Consider the following 23,149-nt stretch of genomic DNA (forward strand, 5'->3'; position numbering starts at 1 on the left):
CAAACGATCTATAAAGACGCCATTAGAATAACTCTGACCTCTGACGACCTAGGGTGGAAGGCAAGGGCTATTGACCCTTACAGAACTTCACACCTGCGAAAGAACACACACCCTAAACTACCGACATCACTGTGGCTGGGGAACGGAATACAGAGTAGAATTCCACTGGAGGAACCACAAATCAGGTCGAGGTCCTCAGAGGGCACCCACAGGCAAAGTCTCGGTTTCTTCTTCACACTTTTTTTTAATTGCTTACGTTGGGCAAACAAATTTTGCCATGTGGCACCCGAGACGACCAGCCCCAGGTAAAGTTCAGAACCAAGTGGGGGAGGGATGTAGTGAGTCACCGGACACTCCAGGGGCAGCCGACTGAACTGGAGATGTACACCACACATCTTATAGCCGGCGCGGCCATAGGCTGGAACAAAAGGGGCTCAGACTGCACGTGGTCTTCTGCCTGCACTATCAGTCAGTCAAATAAGCTTTTTTCGATATTTCGAAGAATATCATACAAGCATTCATAATAAAAATAAAAATATACAACAATACATATAATCAATGCATTAAGATTGATTAAAATAGGATAAAAAATGTTACGATTTTACAAAAGAAATCAAGGGAACCAAACTTTTCGTAAATAACAAATGTTATACAAAGTTATAATAAAAGAGAAAACAGCATTTTTACGAAGGCCCTGGTACAAGCAACATACATTTTAAAAAGCAACATATTATCTATATATTAAGCAGGATTTGCTAACCCTAAAATTATAATTTTCTAAATGGGTTACATAATATGCATCAGCCTAATAATGACAGTTCTGATCTAACGTGAAAGGGTTGAATTGGGAAAAGTTGCTATAGTTAAAACTGCTTTGCGGTAAAACATATTGATTAAAGGGAACTCTACTGTACTCATTTGGTGGGCAAAATCTATGACCCAGCTCGGTGTTGTTATCAACAGTTTGTTTCCGAGAGGGGGTATATGATTCACTTGGATAAAAATCATGTAGGTCCCAAGTTGTTATGGGACCATCACCTTCTTGAGGCTGCCAAGACTGGAGGAAGGGAACAACTTGTCTGCACCTAAATCTAATTAGGACCAAATCACCGCTGATATCTTTTCGAAGGGGACCCAACCAACCCACTCTCCTCACACTGACTATCCTGCCATCAAGGTTATGGGGTAAGGGTCTATTTTTCGATAGCCAAAACTTGACTTTGTTTAGCAGGTCGGTGGTTCTCTCAGGTTTTCCATGTTTCAGTGGAGGGACCCCCGAGAGGATGGACACAAATGGAGCAGCCTCTGGGGGAAGATTAATGCGAGGAGTCTTAGTACATTTTAATCTGGACTTGACATTGCATTCCATAACACGTGTGGGTGGTGCCTTAGGAACAAGTGGACACACAGTAGTAGGGGCTGTTACTTGTGTTGGGGGAGCTATATTTTGGATAGTTTGGTTGGGCGGATTAAGAAGACCAGCATGGGGTGGACAATTAGATGTTACAGTGTAAGAAGATTGTGCCAGGTTGAGTTTAACGGTCTCCTCAATCCCCGTCAGTCTATCCCCCAGGGTGTTAATTTTTTCGATCAGTGGATGGATAATAGTTTGGATCAGTTGTTCGATCATGGCCAATAAAGCCAATTGGGAAGAGGATGCTGAATCATCTAGTTTTTTACCCACCTCTGGAGTTAACACAGCTGAAATAACAGGCAGATTTATACCTGGGGACGCATTCTGTAATTTTGATATTTTGGTTTGTGGCCCACTTTCCCCAATCCCGTGATGTTTCCTTTTAGCAGATTTAGCCTTAACAGGTGTTATACTTTGGGCATTAGCTTTTATGGGTGTAGGTAGACACCCCTGTATGCTAACGCTGCAGGCTTGCGGACTGATGTTTGATGCCAAATGGGGTGATGTAACAAGGGTATACCTAATGTTGCACATACTATTTAATTCGTCTAGCCAGGCGAGATTAGACGCTGTATTGGGTGTTTTTGAGGGGGGTTCCATGCTAGTAAGGGTCTATATGAGCTGAGCTGTAACAACTGGACTATACGTTCGTTATTGCCGAAATGTCGATTGCGTGCCCGTCTTATGTCTTAGGCATAAGTTCAAACCAGAGGGATGTAACAGTTTCTAGGTGAAAGTAGAAGTCAGATGGAATAGACAATCAATGGCTTTACCTCCTCCTTAAGGGCCAAGGGGGGTGGCCCGTCCCGTCCTCCTCTGGCCTCTGAGGGCCACAGAGGGCCCGCCCTTTGCCCGGGCTTAGCCCGGCGCTCCCGCGCGCTCTCGCGCAGCGAGTGCCTGTCTTTATTATATTGAGATCACGGCGTCCGGGGGGCGGGGCTAACAGGGGGCGCTGACCTGCTGTCAAAGGTCAGGCAGGGACTCCTGGGGAAGCGAGTCCCTGCAGCGCTACTCTCCCGTGCTGGTAAAAGTTCCTCTCGTCCCACGCACACTCCAAGACCCAGGGCACTTTGTCCAGGCGGTGTCTCTGACCGCGCAGCGGCACCCGCGAAGCGGGTGCGGCCAGTCGTTTTGGGAAACAGGAAAGTAAGTGGCAGCGTCCCTGGAAGGTCTCCCAGGCTGTATACAGAGGCTCCCCTATGCACTATCAGCCAGGGGTCCGGTGCATTATTTACAGTGAGGTTTCTGCCGTGAAGGGCCTCGCCTGCTGGAGGCCTTGCACACCTTCACACGGCCTATCAATTGTATCTGCACGAGTAATATTCTGAATTATGCTCTCTCAACCATGTTCTCTTTTTTTGCGAATTACATTTCTGTAATCCTCTGTTCAGCTCCGACCCTTACCTTTGCCTTAATGGCAGTTTGCTCTGCGGTTCTCCCTGCATTCCATGTCGCAGCACAGGGTCCATTTCAACCATGTCCTTTGCAGTCCCTGCCCAATCTCTGTAGGAAGAACAGATCAATGCATTGAGGGAAATGATTGTTCATGTGAAGCAGAGGCGCAACTAGAGCCAAATTTTGGGGGAGCTAAGACAAAATTTCGAGGGGGCTGAAACTTTAAGCAATAGGCAGAGTGGCGCTGAAGGGGCTCTTAGAAGGGGTGAAACAATAACAAAGCCTCATTAATATGAAAAAATGGTCTTTAAAAGACCTGAGAAGTGCTCGGGTGTGGCTGTGTGTGCCCGGGAAGCTGTCTCATCCCGAGCTGCCACACACGAGGGGGGGGGGGGGGTGCTGAAGCCCTTTCAGTCCGATGGGCGTTGTGCGCCTGATGTGAAGGAGGGTTCCCCTTCCTGCACATAAGCAATAATTATTGGTGTTTTGAAACTTCTCTGTGTGCTGCTTAATGCAGCACACATAGAAGTTGCAAAACATCATGTTTGTTTTTGATTGTTTATGTGCAGGAAGGGTCGCCTTCCTGGACATAAACAATTGTAGGTAACTTGCTGTTTCTATGTGTGCTGCCTTGGAAACAGCAAAAACGAGGAGAAATAAAGCATTTCTGCTCCTTTCGCCTGTTTAATACCAGGTTTCCCCTGGTCTTAATTTTGGTGCTGCCTCCAATTTACGCCTTCCTTGTAAATAGGGGGCAGCGCCAACATCAATGGGTGTTGCAGTGGAATGCCCACTGCAACACCTATTTTCTTCCCCTTCACACTAAGTGTAGTGTGAAAGGGGTTCTTATTTAAAAGGCAGTGTTAAGCACATTAAGTGGCTCACCCTGCCTTGTAAATAAGGCGAAGCCCCTATCGCCAACCAAATGTCACTAAACGTGATGTTGTGCTGGCGATAACGGCTTGTAATCATACCCCAAAGTTTATTGTGACCACTTCAGTTAAGGGGGAATAGGTCTCTTGTAAGTTAATTTCCAGGGCTGGGGGCTGTCAGCTCTCTTTCAGATTTTAATGCGTGTAAAAGTTTGTATACGTTATGTCACAATGCGGAGGCGAGGTTACTGCTCTGGTAATTGCTGGAGCCGGGGACCACGTTTGTGTGCAGTGTTTCTGCACTGCACTAGCAGGGCCGGGCTGGGAATCCAAAGCGGCCCTGGGAATTTTCTTGGACCAGCCCCTGGGTAAGCATTTCCTGACCCCGGGATGCAGGAAATGCTTCCTTGCTGCTTTTGTTAATGTGGACCAATATTTCAGTACTGCAGCAAAACCGACCTCGACCTCTGGAAAACCGCCCCTACCCTTCAACCTCCTCAACTCAACTGGTGCTTCTAAATACGCCTACCCCGGTGTACCTGACCTAAGCCTAATACGTGGGAAGGAAACGCCCGATTCCTGTTATGGACAGTCCAGTCCTGAGTAACAGCCCTTACGGTGAGGTGCTGACCCATGAGCTTGGCTCTTCATCTCTGGGTGGCTACTGCATGCGCCATGACTGACAGAACACTTTCAAAGCATCTTGGGTGGCTCAGTGAGTTCAAGCTTGCTACAAGCTACTAAAGTGATCCTAAGGTCACAAGTTCCCTGGAGAGAGCACATAGCATTCTTCCCTCTTGAGCTAGGCAAACTGAGTGGAATAAATTGGATAATGGGGAGCATGTGTTATTTTTAGCTCTGAAAATCCTAGAAGTAAAGAATTAGGCGCCATAAAAAAAAAGTTGTAATTACAAGAAGACACGTTTAACAGAGGAGGTTGTGCATGTCTCTGAGCTTGATTTATATATATGGGTGGCTACTTCATCAGCTTTGTGGGTTCACACTATATGTTAGTCGCTGCTTTTCCTCTCCGTTGGCTTACACAGTTCATGTGTGTGTGTGTGTGTGTGTGTGTGTGTGTGTGTGTGTGTGTGTGCTTTATTCCCACTATCAACGCACAGTATTTGTGGATGCTTTCTCCTAACTGTGTGCTCACACTGTCTGTGGGGGTTTGTTTTTCCTGCCTGTTGCTCATGCAATCTGTGGGTAAAAAACATTGACTGTGCCAATACATCTTGCATGGGCGACACCAATTGGCTTTGCCAATGTTTGTTTGAACGGAAATCTGATGCCATCGGTGAGCAGTTTCATTGCACCAGTCTGCGGGTGTTGTAGTGTAATATTGTGATCTAACCAGCGCTACATCCTCTCTTCTTCCTTCTGCAGTGCTTCTTTGGCAGCCGGTCCTCCTGCAGTGGTCCTTCTCTGTGCCAGGGAAGATCAGGGCCCTCGAGGGGTCCTGCGTTGTGATCCCCTGCACGTTCACCGGTCCCATTGACAGACGTCTGGCATTCACCTGGAGCCTGTGGATGTCTGGCTGGTACAACGTGGTTCACAACAAGGATCCAACAAACGTGTTACCCGAGTATAAAGGACGCGCTCTTCTCGTGGGTGATTTGGAAGATCACAACTGCACCCTACAGATAAACCACGTGACTAAAAAAGATGGCGATAGATATTACGCAAAAATTGAAGGGAACTACAACGACGTTTTCACTGAAGTCTCAGGTAAGTGTTCTGCAACTGGCAATATTAACACTGGAATGTTTAAACAGACATTTTGCAGTACTTGATCTTTAGCTCAAATCATGGGACTGCTTCACAAAAAAATTTAGATCTACACAGGTACACAGTAGCGTACCTAGAATAGTGTGTGTCCTGGTACAAGCAAGGAAAACAGGCCCTCATCCACTACTTGGTTAGGGGAAAGCAAGCCTTAATTGGGGTTTACTGAGACCCTAAAGCCTCGGGCCCTGGTGCCACATGGCCTACTGCACCATTGATAGCTACGACTCTGTCCATACACATCATTTTATGAATACCAGGCAGATGTAAATGGAGCTTTATCACCCGTCAACAGATGCAAGTTCTATATAGCTTTATGAATTTGGCTCAGACTCGGTCCATGCAGGTAAGAGTAGGGGGGCGGTGGGGCCGGCTGAGGGGGGTTTTCGATGAACGATCACCAGGGAAAATTAAATAAATAATTAATTTGCCCTGGTCATCATCTGTTGGTATCCTCCCTCACCCGGCCCCACCACCCCACCACTCTCACCTGTTCGGCCCGCGGCTGCTTCTAGTAGGTGTGGCGCCATGACACAAGTAACCAGCTACGGAAAGAATTGCTAGTAAAGAGAGCTTGAGGACAAAGATCCAGAAACCAAGTTATGGTGTGTGCTATGCATCAGGCAGGGAGTTGGCATTTGTGACCTCATGTAGAAATGTATTTTACTTACAGCCACAACTGTACGATTTCGAAATCACAAATTAGTGTAGGGTCTGTGCAACTGATTTAGGGATGTTTGTGTTGAATGAGAAAACATATGTATTGTGGTGAAAATATACCTTGCATGGCTGAAAGGGGTGTGTGAATTATGTCTCTGCACAGACTAGAATCAGGCATGGGTGCTGAGGGCCTTTGACAATGGACCGAAATCCAGAACATAACTTTGTGGTCTGTAGGAGCACTTCAAGTGCATCCATCTTTTTTCAGTGGTACTGACTAAGGTCCATCCTCAGGACTAGGAAATACTGGCTGTAGTGGCAGTTGGTCGCGGGCCTTTTTACAGAATCACCCCGCCCCCTATTTACTGCCCCACTTTTTGCTAGGTGTAGTTCTGGTTTACTGACTATTAATACTGAGGCGCTGACGTACAGCAGCCAATTCTCTCACCCCTATTTTATCTGTGCATTTGACTGATACCTGATTGCCACATGTATCTTACCTGAAAGTCCATAGTATATAGTACTCTGTGTATGCAGGGCCTGTAAGTTGAATCTACTAGTTGAATGTAGCACTGATTTTGCCACCACTACAGTGACAAAGTGAAAACCTGCCAGTGCAGCCTAGAAAGTCACTTTAAAACTACCAATTCGACCTGCCAAACTAACTCCTTTGATAGGCCTAAACCCGTAGTGTCTTGACAGTTATAGTTGACGGGACCCTTTTGGTGCTGACAGACTCCGTAGAACAGCAAAGTGAGTGCCTCGGATTGTTTGATGGAACTCATGATGTAGAATATTCAGTCAACAGTTGCACGCTGAAGACTAAGATGTGCAAGGCCAAGCTCAGTGTGAGGTGAAATCTTTAGCATACTCCGAGGCTGGGGAGGACACTACAACTGGCAATGATATGGGGAATATGTATCCCGAAGAATCAACAGTGCTCTCGCAGAGTTTGCCTCGGTCCAGCAAACTACTAGTGCATGCCACGCACGAGTCATAGCGCCACTCCAGCCAGTGCCAAGCTTTCGAAGAAGACAAAGGCTGACATGGAAATGTGTGTATTATCGGTCAGAAACCTGCTAGTAAGGCTGTGAAAGAGGGTCTGTGGCACAACACAGCACAGAGCCATAAGCCATATGGAATGATAATGCTAAAGGCAGGTACAGAGAAACACTAAAGGCAGCGACTACCATGTACAGAGAAGCTCTAAAAGCAGTGATAGCCAGGTGCAAAGAAGAGCTAACCGACAGAATAGTCAAATACAGAGTACAATTTCACTTACCTAAACCTGGATAAAGATTACAAAGGAGTAGCTTAGTCAGAGACAAGGAGTACTACCACAAAGTTCCTCATGATCCCACACCTGAAATCATGAAAAACCTATTCAAAATTCCCCAAGATAGCTATGATAAGGGATACATAGGATCAATGAAATTCCAATTTCTGAAGAACCCTTAACCCAGGACTCCTGTCCTCTACCTTCCAAAGTTGTACAAATATCCTTCCAATCTACAAGGAAGACCTATCATATCGGGAATTGATTCTCTTTTTAAACCGATCTCTAAATGTGTGTACACTTTTATTCCTTCTTTTAGGAAAACAGGCCTTTTTGCAGTTGTTCCTCCACTTGTTGCCCCTATTTGGACTACTAGATGCTGGTTTTTAACTCTGACAGTGCAGTGAAGCCTGACAGGGGCGTAACACAGGCCCCCACAGCCCACGCGTTGCGGGGGGGCCCCCACGCTCCAGGGGCCCCCTCCCTTTATTTATTAAGACATCATTTTAATGGTGCGGAGTGCGCACGGCACACCCGGCCAGGCCGACCTAATTAAATTAAAGGGTGCACACGGCAGGGGCGTAACACAGTTGCGAGGGGGGGACAGGGCGGTGGGGGAGCGCCGCGCTCCAGGGGCCCCCTCACTGACTTTAAATGGTGGTGCACAGGTGCACGGACACTCCCGCCAGGCCTCAGAGGCTCGCTCTTTGACTTTGACTAATGTAATGGTGCGCAACTGCTGTGCAGTGCGCACGCGTGGGTCCCGGCCGGGCCTCAGTCTGAGCCTCTTGAGTTAATGGTGCACGCCGTGGGCCCAGCCCCTCCAGGCCTCTACTCTCTGAGGCTAAAATGGTTAGTGGGGGCGTGGCACGCAGTTGTCTGCGCGACGCGCCTGCGTGGGTTTCAGGGGTGGGTCAAAGGCTGGTGGTGTGTCGTGACTTGTGAGCAATGCGCTGATTTGAATACTGGTGCGGCCGGAGCGCCGGTCATGCTAACATGCTTGCGGCCTTAAAAGTGCGGCGTGCGCGTGAGCCTAGATTGAAGATCCTTTACTGTTACCAGGTCAGACCCAGGCAGACCAGACGCCTCGCTGAAAATGACCGTCCGAGGTCGACCTAGTCCATCACTGACCGGCCATAATTTAAACATTATTAATAGCCCAGGGCCCTGTCTGGCTAGCCTTCCCAAGTTGCCCTGCCAGGCCCAGCTTGGGCTCCGTACTAGTATCAGTGTGATCAGCCAACCAGTCACTGGCAGTTTCCCTCTGCTCCAACCACTGCTCGGAGTCAGCAGATGCAAGCAGCCCCCACTACAGTCAGCCCCTGACCGTGGGAGAACTTTCAAAGCCCGGCTGCTCGCGATGATGCCCCTGTGCCCTTGGTTGGGCTCTCCCTCTGCTCGTGTTTTACCTCCCCTTGGTGAAAGTATTGTGTTTTTGTGCCATGCCCCAGGTCTGAGCCCGCTGCTCCGCACCATGCTCCTCTGTGCTGAGGGGCAGCCCCCTGCCCTGCTGATGCTACTGTTTCTTCTACCCCCCTCTGGTTCTACTTCACCGGGCCCTCCTTGGACAGATCCGAACCAGCGATCCAAAGGCTGAACAAATGGCGGGAAGCGCCTCTCTATCCCAATCCCGCAACCCGCCTATTCTCCCACAAACCCAGGTGCATCGGGTCCGGGTGGGTCTTCAACTCGCAGCCTCGTTAGAACTTCACATCCGAGCCTGGGAAATGCCGGGGCAGACAGCAAGACGGCAGGAGCATCCTGGAGAGCCAGAGAGAGGATGCTTCACAGTCCGAGAGAGGGAGGGAAAACAGAGAGGCCAATCTCTGTAGCAGTGAGGCGAAGGGACTACGCTCACTCTGGAGGGGTGGTAACTCAGTACACCCCGTCGGAAACAGAGAGGACAACATTTGTGACCAATTGGAATCCAGAGCAGGGGTCAGGTCACAACATCTCGCAAATAATGGACCCATCTACGCAGGAGAGCATGCAGGCCAACGTTACACCAGGGATGAGGAAAGCACACCCTCACGTCTCAACAGAAGCAAGGAGGCGAGAGGTACAAAATAACATTCTATATGAGCCAGGCAGACAGGAAGCACAAACTCACACCCCATCTCAAACAAGGGGATGCGGTGCACGTATTCACATCTCGTCAGAACCAGAGATGGCAGAAGAACACACGTATATTCCATATGAATCAAGTAGACAAGAAACATACACTCACATAGCATCAGGAAGACAAAAAGAACAGGCCAGCATCCATTCAGAAGGTTACAAGAGCGCTCATATCCCATCAGAACTAAAGAGAGCAGTACCGGAAAATCGCATCCTATGTAAATGTATTGCGATTTATATAGCGCACGTATCACCCGAAGGCATCAAGGCGCTTGCCTTGGGAACCCGTCCTGGTATTCCCCTGTGAGATAACCCCAGCAGGGTATCCACAAGGTGAAAGCCAGGCATCCCGCCGCGAGGGGCCGTAGTGGAGATTAAGCAAGCTATTGCCCAGAGTTGCAGAGTGTGAACCCGTGAGTCGAGTAGGCACCGGAACGAGAATTATCGAGTCCGTGGAATTTTTTAGCCCAAGACCCGCCGAGGCGGGGAATTGAACCCTGGTCCAGGACCGATCTCAGTTTCCGGGTCTGCCGCCTCTAACCCCTGAGCCACACTTCTCCACTGCTATCAGAACCGCTCCTATCAGAACCAACGAGTGCGGAAACTCGTATCCCACCAGGATCAGAGATGGTGAAGGTGCTGGTCTCTTCAGAATCAAGGAGATCTGAAGATTTTACATCCTCGCAACCCTGGAGGCCAGAGGCTGGGCAGACAGAAACATATATCCCCTCAGAACTGTCTAAGGCAGAACCCCAGACGCTACCAGAACCTGGCAGAGATAGCGGTGGATCTCAAGGTCGATTAATACATGCTAGGTCACCTCGTAACAAAATTGCTGGCTATCACACTTTCCACGAACAAGATGCTTCTTCAGTTCAGACCCAAGGCACTGAGACCCCTCCTGAACCGGGAAGGACATAATCCCCATCAGAATAGAAAGGAGTTCGAGCTCTGAACCGATCCGAACAGATGGTGATAGTGGCAAGTGCATCACGTGCAACCAGAAGCTCTCTGGGTTTAGATGCACTGGAACAAGGAACAGCAAGGCCTGCTGAGACTCTGTCAGGAGAGCAAAGAGACCCAGACCTATCAGAACCACCAGACACGAGGTGAAGCCTCCTCAGAACCAGCTATGAGGATACTTGTAACCCTGCTGGAGCCAAGGGGTGCAAGAACCAGGACACCCTCACATCTGGATGGCACCAATAAATGGACCGCTTCCAGAGCGTTGGAGGCCAAACATCACTCCCCACCGGAACCTGGTGGAGCAGCAACCCAGACCCTCAGCAGTCCAGAGTCTGGACAGACAGCAGCTGAGGCAGATAGGAGGTCAGCATGGACAAGTGCTCAGGCATCCAGAGGTCCTAGGCCATCTTGGATGAGAGACTCTTTTTCAAGAAAGTCAGAACCAATGAGGATAGAGGGCCACATTTCATCGAAGGCTTGGACTAGACTGCTTGGAGCTTTGGATCGAGACTGGAGAGGAGGTCTGGAGCGGAAGCAAGTCGATCCAGTTAGCATGGCCGAGCCAGGTGAGCCCAGTATGTGGCAGCAGTTATAGGACTGTGTTCAACTCCCATTGTAGTCTGTCAGTGGGTGTTGGGAACGATGCCTCCTTTTCTCTTAATACAGTATTTGGAGTTGTATGGATGTTTAGCACCTCTTCTTTATTTCACTGTTCTCCTTTGTGAATTATTTGGTACAGATAATTACGGGTCCTTCATTTTTGGCTACCCCACAGATACAGTTCTACAGTGGTATAAGAAGCTGCCTCTAAATTGGTGAAACCCACTATACACAGCAATAACCCATTAACCGCCCCTATATAGAGAATATAAAGGTGGAAGGGACTCCTTATCCAATGGTGTGACTTAGCAATGATAAGAATGTAAGGTTCCTTCCAAATGAGTCTAACGCCCAGCGAAGGAGTAAAAGGCTCATTTTCAATTGGTGTAGCTCACTAGTGTTAGGAATGTTGGTCTCCTTCCACATTGATGTAACTAACTAATGATGGAAGGTTGGACTTATCTTCCATTGTTGTAATTCACTAAGAGTAGCAATGATGCACTCCACAACCAATTTGGATGGGAGCGGGGGGCTCCTTTCTCATTGGGACACTCAGCAGTGTTGGTAAAATCTAATTTCTCGCATCTCACTGTAACTCACTAATGAAAGCAGTGTTTGTTCTTTGATTTAGGTGTTCCTCACTAACAGCAGTACTGTGGGCTCCCTTCTACACAAATGTAGCTCACTATGTTAAACAAGTGGGCTCCTCATACGTTGAAGTAAATTATAATGGTAGGAATGTTGAGCTACTTCCACAATGATGTCAGTAAAATGGCAGACACTTTGGGGTCCTTTTACACTCCTGTGACACACTAATGGCAGGGGTAGTGAGCTCTTACCAAACTGTTGTAACTCACTAATGATACACATTTTGATGGGTCTCCATATATGATTAAGCAACTCACTAATAATTCCACATTGTTGTAACTCGCTAATGGTAAACATCTTGGACTCCTAATTTGATGTAACTCACTAGTGATAGGAATGTTGGTCTTCTTCCACACTAAGGCAAATCACTAAGGGTAAACATGTTGGGCTCCTTATGAGCTGATGCAACTCACTAATGGTAGGAATTTTGAGAGCCTTCCGCACTAACTTACTCGTGGTAGGGTTGTTAAGCTCTTTCCACATTGATGTAACCCTCTAATGCAGGGGTCTTCAATCTGTGGGGCGCGACCCCCAGGGGGGTCGTGAAGTCCTGGGAAGGGGGTCACAGATTGTCATTGTGCCTTAGTGGCGTCGGGTGGAGGCTTATTTCACACGATGGGTGAAAAACAACAAAGCCTCATTAACAAGTAAAAGGTATTTTAAATACCTGTGAAGTACTTGGGCGTGGCTTTGTGTGTGTCCCTGAATGTGTTTCAGCCGGGCTCACATACACAAGCGGGGGGAGGGGGCTGGGGGAGGAGGCTGTAGCCCTTTGAGTTCCATGGACGTTGCGCGCCTGGAGCTGTGGGTCCCGCCTGTAAAGCACAAAGCACGAACCCTCATACCTGGCGCCTGTGCAGGAGAAATGTGGCTGAGAGTCTGTTCTTCATGGTGAATGTTGTTACAGCCTGTCCGCCCCCCGCCCCTAGCAGGGAGGCAGAGAGATGCCCTCCCATGAGAGAGGAAGAAGGAAGAAGACGCAGAGAGATACTGATCCCCCCCCTCCCCTCCCGCTCCCCCGCATGAGAGAGGCACAGAAAAGGTGGGTGGATGAATGGATGAAAGGGTGGATGGATGAAGGATGGATGAATGGATTGATAAAAGGTTGCATGTATCATGATGGATGGATGTGTGAAAAGGTGGGTGGATGAATGATGGGTGAATGGATGGATGAAAGGGTGGATGGATGAAGGATGTATGTATGGATGGAAGGAAGGATGAAACGGTAGATGGATGAAGGATGGATGTATGGATGGAAGGAAGGATGAAACGGTAGATGGATGAAGGATGGATGTATGGATGGATAAAAGGTTGCATGGATCATGATGGATGGATGTGTGAAAAGGTGGGTGGATGAATGATGGGTGAATGGATGGATGAAAGGGTGGATGGATGAAGGATGAATGTATGGATGTAATGATGAAAGGGTGGATGGATGGATAAAAGGTTGCATGGATGAATGATGGATGGAGGTGTGAAAAGGTGGGTGGATGCATCATGGGTGAATGGATGGATGAAAGGGTGGATAGATGAAGGATGTATGTATGGATGGAAGGAAGGATGAACCAGTAGATGGATGAAGGATGGATCTATGGATGGATAAAAGGTTGCATGGATCATGATGGATGGATGTGTGAAAAGGTGGGTAGATGAATGATGGGTGAATGGATGGATGGATGGATGGATGAAAGGGTGGGTGGATGAAGGATGGATGGATGAAAGGGTGGATGGATGAAGGATGGATGTATGGATGGAAGGATGAAAGGGTGGGTGGATAAAGGATGGAAGGATGGATGAAAGGGTGGATGGATGAAGGATGGATGTATGGATGGAAGCATGAAAGGGTGGATGGATGAAGGATGGATGTATGGATGGAAGGATGAAAAGGTGGATGGATGAAGGATGGATGTATGGATGGAAGGATGAAAGGGTGGATGGATGAAGGATGGATGTATGGATGGAAGGATGAAAAGGTGGATGGATGAAGGATGGATGGATGAAATGGTGGATGGATGAAGGATGGATGTATGGATGGAAGGATGAAAAGGTGGATGGATGAAGGATGGATGAAAGGGTGGATGAATGAAGGATGTATGGATGGAAGGATGAAAGGGTGGATGGATGAAGGATGGATGTATGGATGGATACAAGGTTGCATGGATGAATGATGGATGGATGTGTGAAAATGTGGGTAGATGAATGATGGATGGGTAAAGGATGGATGTATGGATGCAAGGATGAAAGGGTGGATGGATGAAGGATGGATGTATGGATGGAAGGATGAAAGGGTGGATGAATGAAGGATGGATGGATGTGTGAAAGTGTAGGTGGATGAATGATGAATGGATGTGATGAGGTCTAACAGGCGCATTTATGGTTGTCGATAGTTGTTGATGATGAGGAGTACCAGTTTCTAGAAACTTTTGTTGGAAGGAGGTCCTTAAGCCTAAAAAGGTTTTACAAGGGGGTCTCGGCATCAAAAAGTTTGAAGACCTCTGCTCTAATGGAACACATGTTGGACTCCTTAAACGTTGATGTAACTCACTAATGGTAGAAATGTTGGGTGCTTTTCTACTGGTGTAACTCACTGCGGATTGGAAGGAGGACTCTTCACCCATTCACCTTTCACATTGGTGTAATTAAGTACTGACAGGAAATTAGGGCTCCCATTCTACAGGTCTTGCTCTGCAATCGTCCGAATTAAAAGCTTTTCTTTCCCATTGGTGTACATTATTACTAATAGAACTGTTGTCATTTGTCACCTTTGAGGAGTGTCTGCTCAAAAGAAAGCACCCTTCTCGATGTGTGTGAGGCGCTTGTGCTACGAATACTAAGCTACTTCCCTGTGGGTGTATTTCACCAATAAAATGCATCCTGAACTTCTTCCCCATCTAAGTAATTCCCTTTTAATGGCAAGTAGAGGCTCCTACTTCTCTAGATGTCTTTATAGTGATAGGAATTAAGTTTCCTGTTCAGTTGGTATCTCCGTAGTAGGAGAATGGTCTCTTTCCTTAGTATCATAACACTCCCCCATGCTTTCTCTAGTGGTAAGACTCGCTCACGCTTTCTCTAGTATGGTAAGACTCACCCATGCTTTCCCTAGTATGGTAAAACTCGCTCATGCTTTCTCTAGTATGATAAAACTTGCTCATGCTTTCCCTAGTATGGTAAGACTCGCCCATGATTTCTCTAGTATGGTAAGACTCGCTGATGCTTTCTTAGAATGGTAAGACTCGCCCATGCTTTCTCTAGTATGGTAGGATTCGCCCATGCTCTCCCTAGTATGGTAAGACTCGCTCATGCTTTCTCTAGTATGGTAAGACTCGCCCATGCTTTCCGTAGTATGGTAAGACTCGCCCATGCTTTCCGTAGTATGGTAAGACTCACCCATGCTTTCCCTAGTATGGTAAAACTCGCCCATGCTTTCTCTAGTATGGTAGGATTCGCCCATGCTTTCTCTAGTATGGTAGGATTCGCCCATGCTTTCCCTAGTATGGTAAGACTCGCTCATGCTTTCTCTAGTATGGTAAGACTCGCCCATGCTTTCCGTAGTATGGTAAGACTCGCCCATGCTTTCCGTAGTATGGTAAGACTCACCCATGCTTTCCCTAGTATGGTAAAACTCGCCCATGCTTTCTCTAGTATGATAAAACTCGCTCATGCTTTCCCTAGTATGGTAAGACTCGCTCATGCTTCCTTAGTATGGTAAGACTCGCCCATGCTTTCTCTAGTATGGTAAGACTCGCTGATGCTTTCCTAGAATGGTAAGACTCGCCCATGCTTTCTCTAGTATGGTAAGATTCGCCCATGCTTTCTCTAGTATGGTAAGACTCGCCCATGCTTTCCGTAGTATGGTAAGACTCGCTCACGCTTTCTCTAGTATGGTAAGACTCACCCATGCTTTCCCTAGTATGGTAAAACTCGCCCATGCTTTCTCTAGTATGATAAAACTCGCTCATGCTTTCCCTAGTATGGTAAGACTCGCTCATGCTTCCTTAGTATGGTAAGACTCGCCCATGCTTTCTCTAGTATGGTAAGACTCGCTGATGCTTTCTTAGAATGGTAAGACTCGCCCATGCTTTCTCTAGTATGGTAAGACTCGCTCACGCTTTCTCTAGTATGGTAAGACTCACCCATGCTTTCCCTAGTATGGTAAAACTCGCCCATGCTTTCTCTAGTATGATAAAACTTGCTCATGCTTTCCCTAGTATGGTAAGACTCGCTCATGCTTCCTTAGTATGGTAAGACTCGCCCATGCTTTCTCTAGTATGGTAAGACTCGCTGATGCTTTCTTAGAATGGTAAGACTCGCCCATGCTTTCTCTAGTATGGTAAGATTCGCCCATGCTTTCTCTAGTATGTTAAGACTCGCCCATGCTTTCCCTAGTATGGTAAGACTCGCTCATGCTTTCTCTAGTATGGTAAGATTCGCCATGTTTTCTCTAGTATGGTATGACTCGCCCATGCTTTCCCTAGTATGGTAAGACTGGATTATGCTTCCTTAGTATGGTAAGACTCGCCCATGCTTTCTCTAGTATGGTAAGACTCACTGATGCTTTCCCTAGTATGGTAAAACTCGCCCATGCTTTCTCTAGTATGGTAAGACTCACCCATGCTTTCCCTAGTATGGTAAAACTCGCCCATGCTTTCTCTAGTATGATAAAACTTGCTCATGCTTTCCCTAGTATGGTAAGACTCGCTCATGCTTCCTTAGTATGGTAAGACTCGCCCATGCTTTCTCTAGTATGGTAAGACTCGCTGATGCTTTCCTAGAATGGTAAGACTCGCCCATGCTTTCTCTAGTATGGTAAGATTCGCCCATGCTTTCTCTAGTATGGTAAGACTCGCCCATGCTTTCCGTAGTATGGTAAGACTCGCTCACGCTTTCTCTAGTATGGTAAGACTCACCCATGCTTTCCCTAGTATGGTAAAACTCGCCCATGCTTTCTCTAGTATGATAAAACTCGCTCATGCTTTCCCTAGTATGGTAAGACTCGCTCATGCTTCCTTAGTATGGTAAGACTCGCCCATGCTTTCTCTAGTATGGTAAGACTCGCTGATGCTTTCTTAGAATGGTAAGACTCGCCCATGCTTTCTCTAGTATGGTAAGACTCGCTCACGCTTTCTCTAGTATGGTAAGACTCACCCATGCTTTCCCTAGTATGGTAAAACTCGCCCATGCTTTCTCTAGTATGATAAAACTTGCTCATGCTTTCCCTAGTATGGTAAGACTCGCTCATGCTTCCTTAGTATGGTAAGACTCGCCCATGCTTTCTCTAGTATGGTAAGACTCGCTGATGCTTTCTTAGAATGGTAAGACTCGCCCATGCTTTCTCTAGTATGGTAAGATTCGCCCATGCTTTCTCTAGTATGTTAAGACTCGCCCATGCTTTCCCTAGTATGGTAAGACTCGCTCATGCTTTCTCTAGTATGGTAAGATTCGCCATGTTTTCTCTAGTATGGTATGACTCGCCCATGCTTTCCCTAGTATGGTAAGACTGGATTATGCTTCCTTAGTATGGTAAGACTCGCCCATGCTTTCTCTAGTATGGTAAGACTCACTGATGCTTTCCCTAGTATGGTAAAACTCGCCCATGCTTTCTCTAGTATGGTAAGACTCACCCATGCTTTCCCTAGTATGGTAAAACTCGCCCATGCTTTCTCTAGTATGATAAAACTTGCTCATGCTTTCCCTAGTATGGTAAGACTCGCTCATGCTTCCTTAGTATGGTAAGACTCGCCCATGCTTTCTCTAGTATGGTAAGACTCGCTGATGCTTTCTTAGAATGGTAAGACTCGCCCATGCTTTCTCTAGTATGGTAAGATTCGCCCATGCTTTCTCTAGTATGTTAAGACTCGCCCATGCTTTCCCTAGTATGGTAAGACTCGCTCATGCTTTCTCTAGTATGGTAAGATTCGCCATGTTTTCTCTAGTATGGTATGACTCGCCCATGCTTTCCCTAGTATGGTAAGACTGGATTATGCTTCCTTAGTATGGTAAGACTCGCCCATGCTTTCTCTAGTATGGTAAGACTCACTGATGCTTTCTTAGAATGGTAAGACTCGCCCATGCTTTCTCTAGTATGGTAAGATTCGCCCATGCTTTCTCTAGTATGTTAAGACTCGCCCATGCTTTCCCTAGTATGGTAAGACTCGCTCATGCTTTCTCTAGTATGGTAAGATTCGCCATGTTTTCTCTAGTATGGTATGACTCGCCCATGCTTTCCCTAGTATGGTAGGACTCCAGGGGTGTAACAAACGCCCCCACAGCCTCCGCAGTGCGGGGGCCCAAGGCTTAACCGGTTGGAGGGGACCCCTCAGCCCTTACTGATGTGAGTGTGAGGGGCCCCTTCAGCAAATCTTGCAGGGAGGCCCCCTCACGTTTTGTTACACCACTGAAGCCTGACCACGTGCTTGTGCTCTCTCGTCTCCCTAAAAATGTGTGAATTGGTAACTCCAATAGGCATGACTTTAACCACCTTATAAGAGCCTAGTACATGCTACCAGTGCTGCCCATGGCATGGGTGTTAAAGGGGTCAGAAATGAAGCACTATTTGTGCCACCCTGAGTAACCGAAGTAAACTAGTGAAAACAGGCCTGCCATTGACTACAGGAGCAGGGCAAACTGCTCGAACTAGACTTTTCCCTCACTATGTGTGGCAATGTCAATGCATTATCTTTATGTACCAGTCACCCCTAAGGATGTCCTTATGAGCCCAGAAAGCAGGGTGCATTATATTAGAGGTGTGGCAGTGTAATTGAAAGCGTATATGTCCCTATTATAGCCTTTACCAATAAAGGCTACTATAAGTGATAGGCGCTCCATAAGATAACATGGGCTGGCACCCGGGCCAACCCGAGGTTGGCAGCTCCATTTTGGTACTGCAGAAATATGTAATTTGATATTATACAATGTGCCTCATCATCCTTGTCAGGAATCTCATGTTGAGGACAATGTAGCATGCATACAGCCAGCTTTTTTAGAGGTTGCTCACCTGGTTACCCCAGCCTTTTCTGTGCTCAGGCTGCCAGCACGCAACTGCTGCCCCTAAGACAGGAATCTGACCGCTTGTCAAGAGGTGTAAACTCCCCCAAGTGTCGGAAACCTGCATGGGAAAGAGGTCACACCTCCCTCCTTGAGGGGATGACTAGTGAAGTGTTACATTGGGGCAGTGAGTTTCAAAGACTTCGCCGCCTTTGATATGCAACCAGGCTTTCTCCCAGAGGAGGAAAGAGCCTTCCCCCTGCCCCCAGGCACATTTACACCCGGACCGCCAGACATCTAAAATAACTTTCTTCTGAACTTACTTCTGCCAAGGAGTGTCAGTCTTCAGTTCAGCAACCACCACTATTTCTTGATTCCGGGACCTCACGAGAACTCCACAAAACCTTCAACCAACGTCAACAGTGGCTTTGTTGGTGACTACTCGCACTCAGTTACCCACTAGCCTGTTTAAGCAGTAAAATCAGCTCCTGCTTCACCACCAAGGACAGCCACAACAATTCTTCTCCTGTGCTTCTCGAGCCAGGTAAAATCAAACTGACTGTTGTGGCTTGGTCCTGGGACCTGCATCACCTTTACCCTCCTTGGGTTCCATGTAACTCGACTTGCAAGTGACCAATTATTACTGGTGCTTTTTACCATTGACTACAATGATAAACTTCTGCTGTACTCTTTTGCACTCACTTCTATTTGGTGTCTAAATGTATATAAAAATCTGCTTTATTGTTATAAATAGGTGTTGGATTATTTCATAGTGACAATCAATGGCTGGTCAAACTAGATGTCATATCCTTCCATACCAATGCTCCTCAAGATAAGGCATCAGGGATCATTGAGATGTACCTGGAAAAAACAAAAAGACCACATTCAGTTCAGAATCCGTTGTATTGTTAGTCAAAGTTGCTCTTAAAATGTTTCTTTAACAATGAATATTTTTTCAAACAAAAAGGACTCCAGTTTTACATATCTAATACTAATAAAGCCGGAAACGGTTGATTGCGGACTCACTTTTATAACTTCCTCAAGGAATAGGCAATTAATTATGAATGATAGTTGTGATGTGCAGGAAGTAAACATATGGCCTGCGACTAGGTCTGGGGGTCAATTTGACTGACTACTAAAACTTGTAGGGGCTTATTATGATGCCTCCGACCGACACCGTCTCGGACTCGGGGCCAACCAACCTCCAGTCAGTGGTTCGGACCGCCTGATTCCGATGCAACGGAACACTGTTTGGTTGGCTACTCACATGTTTCAAGGGGAGCTTGTAATATGGCCATACACTGGCGGTAATGCAGCTTCCCATGAATTAATGTGTGTGTGTGTGTGTGTTAAACCCTGCACCCTGTGGCAGGCACCCCATGGTGCCTGGCACACAGTGCATGGATTTACAGGGGGGGCACCCTAGGTAACCCCACGGCCAACAACCGTTGGCGGCAGAGGCAAAGGGGTCCCTGCTAGAGTCCCCAAAAGTCACTTTCTGACAGCTGTGTTGTTACTTTGCCTTTAGGACATTGCTGTCCCTTGGGCGTGATTGACGCCCATTGTGGTCTCCACATAAAGGTTTTTTGGACCAGTGGCTGAAGTGCTGACCCATTACTGACTGTCTCTTCTTGCAGATGGTGATGTCTGCTCCTCTACCTTGAAACTACTCCTAAACACCAGGCTGGTAGCAAATGATCTAATCTCTATATGACCATACAGACCTGGCTCACTGTAGCGATGCACTGCCTTAACTCCCGCCATCTCTAGCCTTGTTTCTAACTCCCTAGGCGCCCCCGCTTCCTCTTGATGCCCACACACATGTTGAAGGTTCAATATGTGCTCCAACTTGACTTTTCAAAGCAATGTCCAATTGCCCCAGAACAAAACCTCCAAGAGCTATGGCCGAAGCCCCAGAAATCTAGGATATGATGGTGGCGACACTGGTGAAAGAATTGACAGATATTAAGCTCCCAATAGGCACTATCAACTTGGCGGTGCTCGACACCATAACGGTAGTCCAATCTCTGCAGTAAGATAATACCAATTTTCAGACGCACGTGGCGACTCTGGAATGCGGAGGGGGGGAGACAGAATGCTGTCTCAACGTGCAACCCAAATGGGGGCGTGATCTTTGGAGGCTACACAGGAAAGTCATGGACTTGGAGGACCACAGTCACAGGGACAATGTGTGCATACCTGGAATCCTGAAACAGGCAGAGAAGGATGACATTCACCTCTTTTCTAGTACTCCGATTCCCACATTGTTGAATATCACTTTTGGCTCGACACCACATGATTGAAGTACAATCCCCGACGTTACATACTATTTTACTGTGTCCAACACCAAAAGGCCTGCAGAATCATCACAACTGCGAAAACTAATTGTCCATACCAGTTTGAGAACAACCAAGTCTATTTTTTGGCAGATTTCTATGCTAATAGGAAAGCCAAATAAAAATGCTTCCTGGCTCTGTGACAACAACTCTGAAAGAAGGAAATCAAATACAGTTTGCTTGTACCGGCTACGATTTTAATTACTTTTCAGGGGTGCACCACAGAATATGATGAACCGGAAGACCTGTGGAGGTTTCTCAATTAAATGGATGATGTTGACATGGAGGCGGCGCCCTCAACACAGGAACTTAGGATTGTCTCATTGAAGAGGTCGAATGCCCCACCCTATTCAGGCAGTGAGGAGGGATTTCGATGTGAGACAGTGACAATCAAGTGGACACAAGGGGGAAACCACAACAATCGACAAAAACTAGACCCAGAAACACATTGAAATCCCCTAATAAGATGTGACTCACCTCCTCCACTGAGATGACCTTACACCTTGTTCTGCACCCCCCTTCTTTCTCCCGAATAATAGATATGATGTTTCAACAACCCCAGAAACTGGGCTACTGTGGAATCTGCTCTAACACGTATTAGACAGTAGAGATGCTTGACACCCTCTCTCTTTGGAGAGCAGGTTGGATCCGGACATGGTGCTTGGAGATAAAGTGTGGAGAGCTGGCTGTACATGGGAGGGGTCTCAATAATTGATTTTGATGGCTTCCCACCCTAATTGATGTTCCAATGTAGCCTATTCAGGGGCAGGCTGACAGGGCGTATGAGCCCTAGGCAGAGACTGTGGTAGAATCATGCTCCCCCTGTTCCTGCACGTTGGATGAACCTTCTGGTCCATACCACTAAATGCTTAAGGCTATTGAAGTTACTCCTTTCTTTCAATCATTACCAAATGGGCAGCAAGTATCTCTGTCCTTTTGGTTAGGCACCTAACCCTCCACCAGCCTACAGTTACAGTAGGCAGACTAACTTCTTTCGTCAGTAGCCACCCTTGCGATTTTCTCCATCATACCCCTGCTCCCTTAATGCTGCTCCTGCTGGGATCATAGATCATTTACTGTGGTCACATTTTATCTTTCTTTAGTACCCATGCACTACTCTCCCACATATAGTTCCCTTACTGCATGTCTCTCAACTCAAACGATCTGTTTCCTTTGGAAACAATGATCACTGAGACATTGCAATGTCGAGATCTACCATACCAAAGCTGCCAGAGACATCAATGCTAAACACATTACATAAAGTGTAAAAAAAATCCTCATTTTCTGGGTTGCCTTTGATCTAACATTGCCCTCCTCAGGAGACACATCTGACACCGGTAGAAGGATTGAAACTATGTAGAGACTGGGTGAGAGAAACACTACATGCTAGCTTTACCTCCACTCCCCCAATGTTACCTGCTGGTGGTACCTCATCAGTACACTGGAAGAAAGGTGTGGTGGTTTTACTGCTTACATTTCTTCTGGTTAGTGTTGCAGACCTGGCCAGACCAGGGAGGCAGCTACATATTTGCTACACTCAACATATGCAAAAAATGCATAATTGTGAGTTTTCTACATGTCCCTTTGAAAGACAAATCTGATTTCCTGTCCAAAGTGAACAGACTTTTTGCCTTCTTCAGCAAGACAAAAATCATATTAGGAGGAGATTAGAATGTCACCATCTACTAAGCATGGGCGGAAAATCCGTTCCGCTCGCGGATTTTGAGGATTTTCGGGAAATTCGCAATCCGCGAGATTCGCGAATCTCCCGCAAAATCCGCAAATCCGCGAGCAGCGGATTTTGCTCGCACTGCTCGCACTGTTCGCGTGAGTTCGCGCCCCGCGAATAAGTGCAAAATTGCAGAAATACGCTCTTAGCAAAACTGAAAGTAACTACTTACCAGGTTCAAAAGTTCAGGCTCATCATTAGTAGCCATTTCCTGTAGTGCTTCCTGAGGGGCCCCTCCAGAGTTCAGTTGCCAGTTGAAACTATTATGTGACCCTGCTCTGAACCTCAGAATAGTTACACATATGCCACAAAGGTCCTGAATTACAGCTAAGGGAGACAAGCAGGAGCCAGGCTGGAAGTTAAAAT

The 23,149-nt window shown here is 47.1% G+C and overlaps 1 protein-coding gene and 1 pseudogene across 2 annotated transcripts in view; both read left to right on the top strand.

The window, feature by feature from the left end:
- The window catches only part of LOC147701203 (B-cell receptor CD22-like), a 143,322-nt gene that overhangs the window by 46,890 nt on the left and 73,283 nt on the right, over positions 1 to 23,149 (top strand). For both annotated transcript variants that reach the window (XM_086929957.1, XM_086929958.1), the window contains exon 3: positions 5,068 to 5,409. In XM_086929957.1, coding sequence (XP_086786083.1) covers positions 5,068 to 5,409 — 342 coding nt within the window. The remainder of the gene's footprint in view (positions 1 to 5,067; positions 5,410 to 23,149) is intronic.
- LOC147701204 (uncharacterized) lies at positions 8,877 to 11,081 on the top strand (annotated as a pseudogene).

Source organism: Lissotriton vulgaris, chromosome 7 (assembly GCF_964263255.1).
Source record: "Lissotriton vulgaris chromosome 7, aLisVul1.2, whole genome shotgun sequence".
Lineage (NCBI taxonomy): Eukaryota > Metazoa > Chordata > Amphibia > Caudata > Salamandridae > Lissotriton > Lissotriton vulgaris.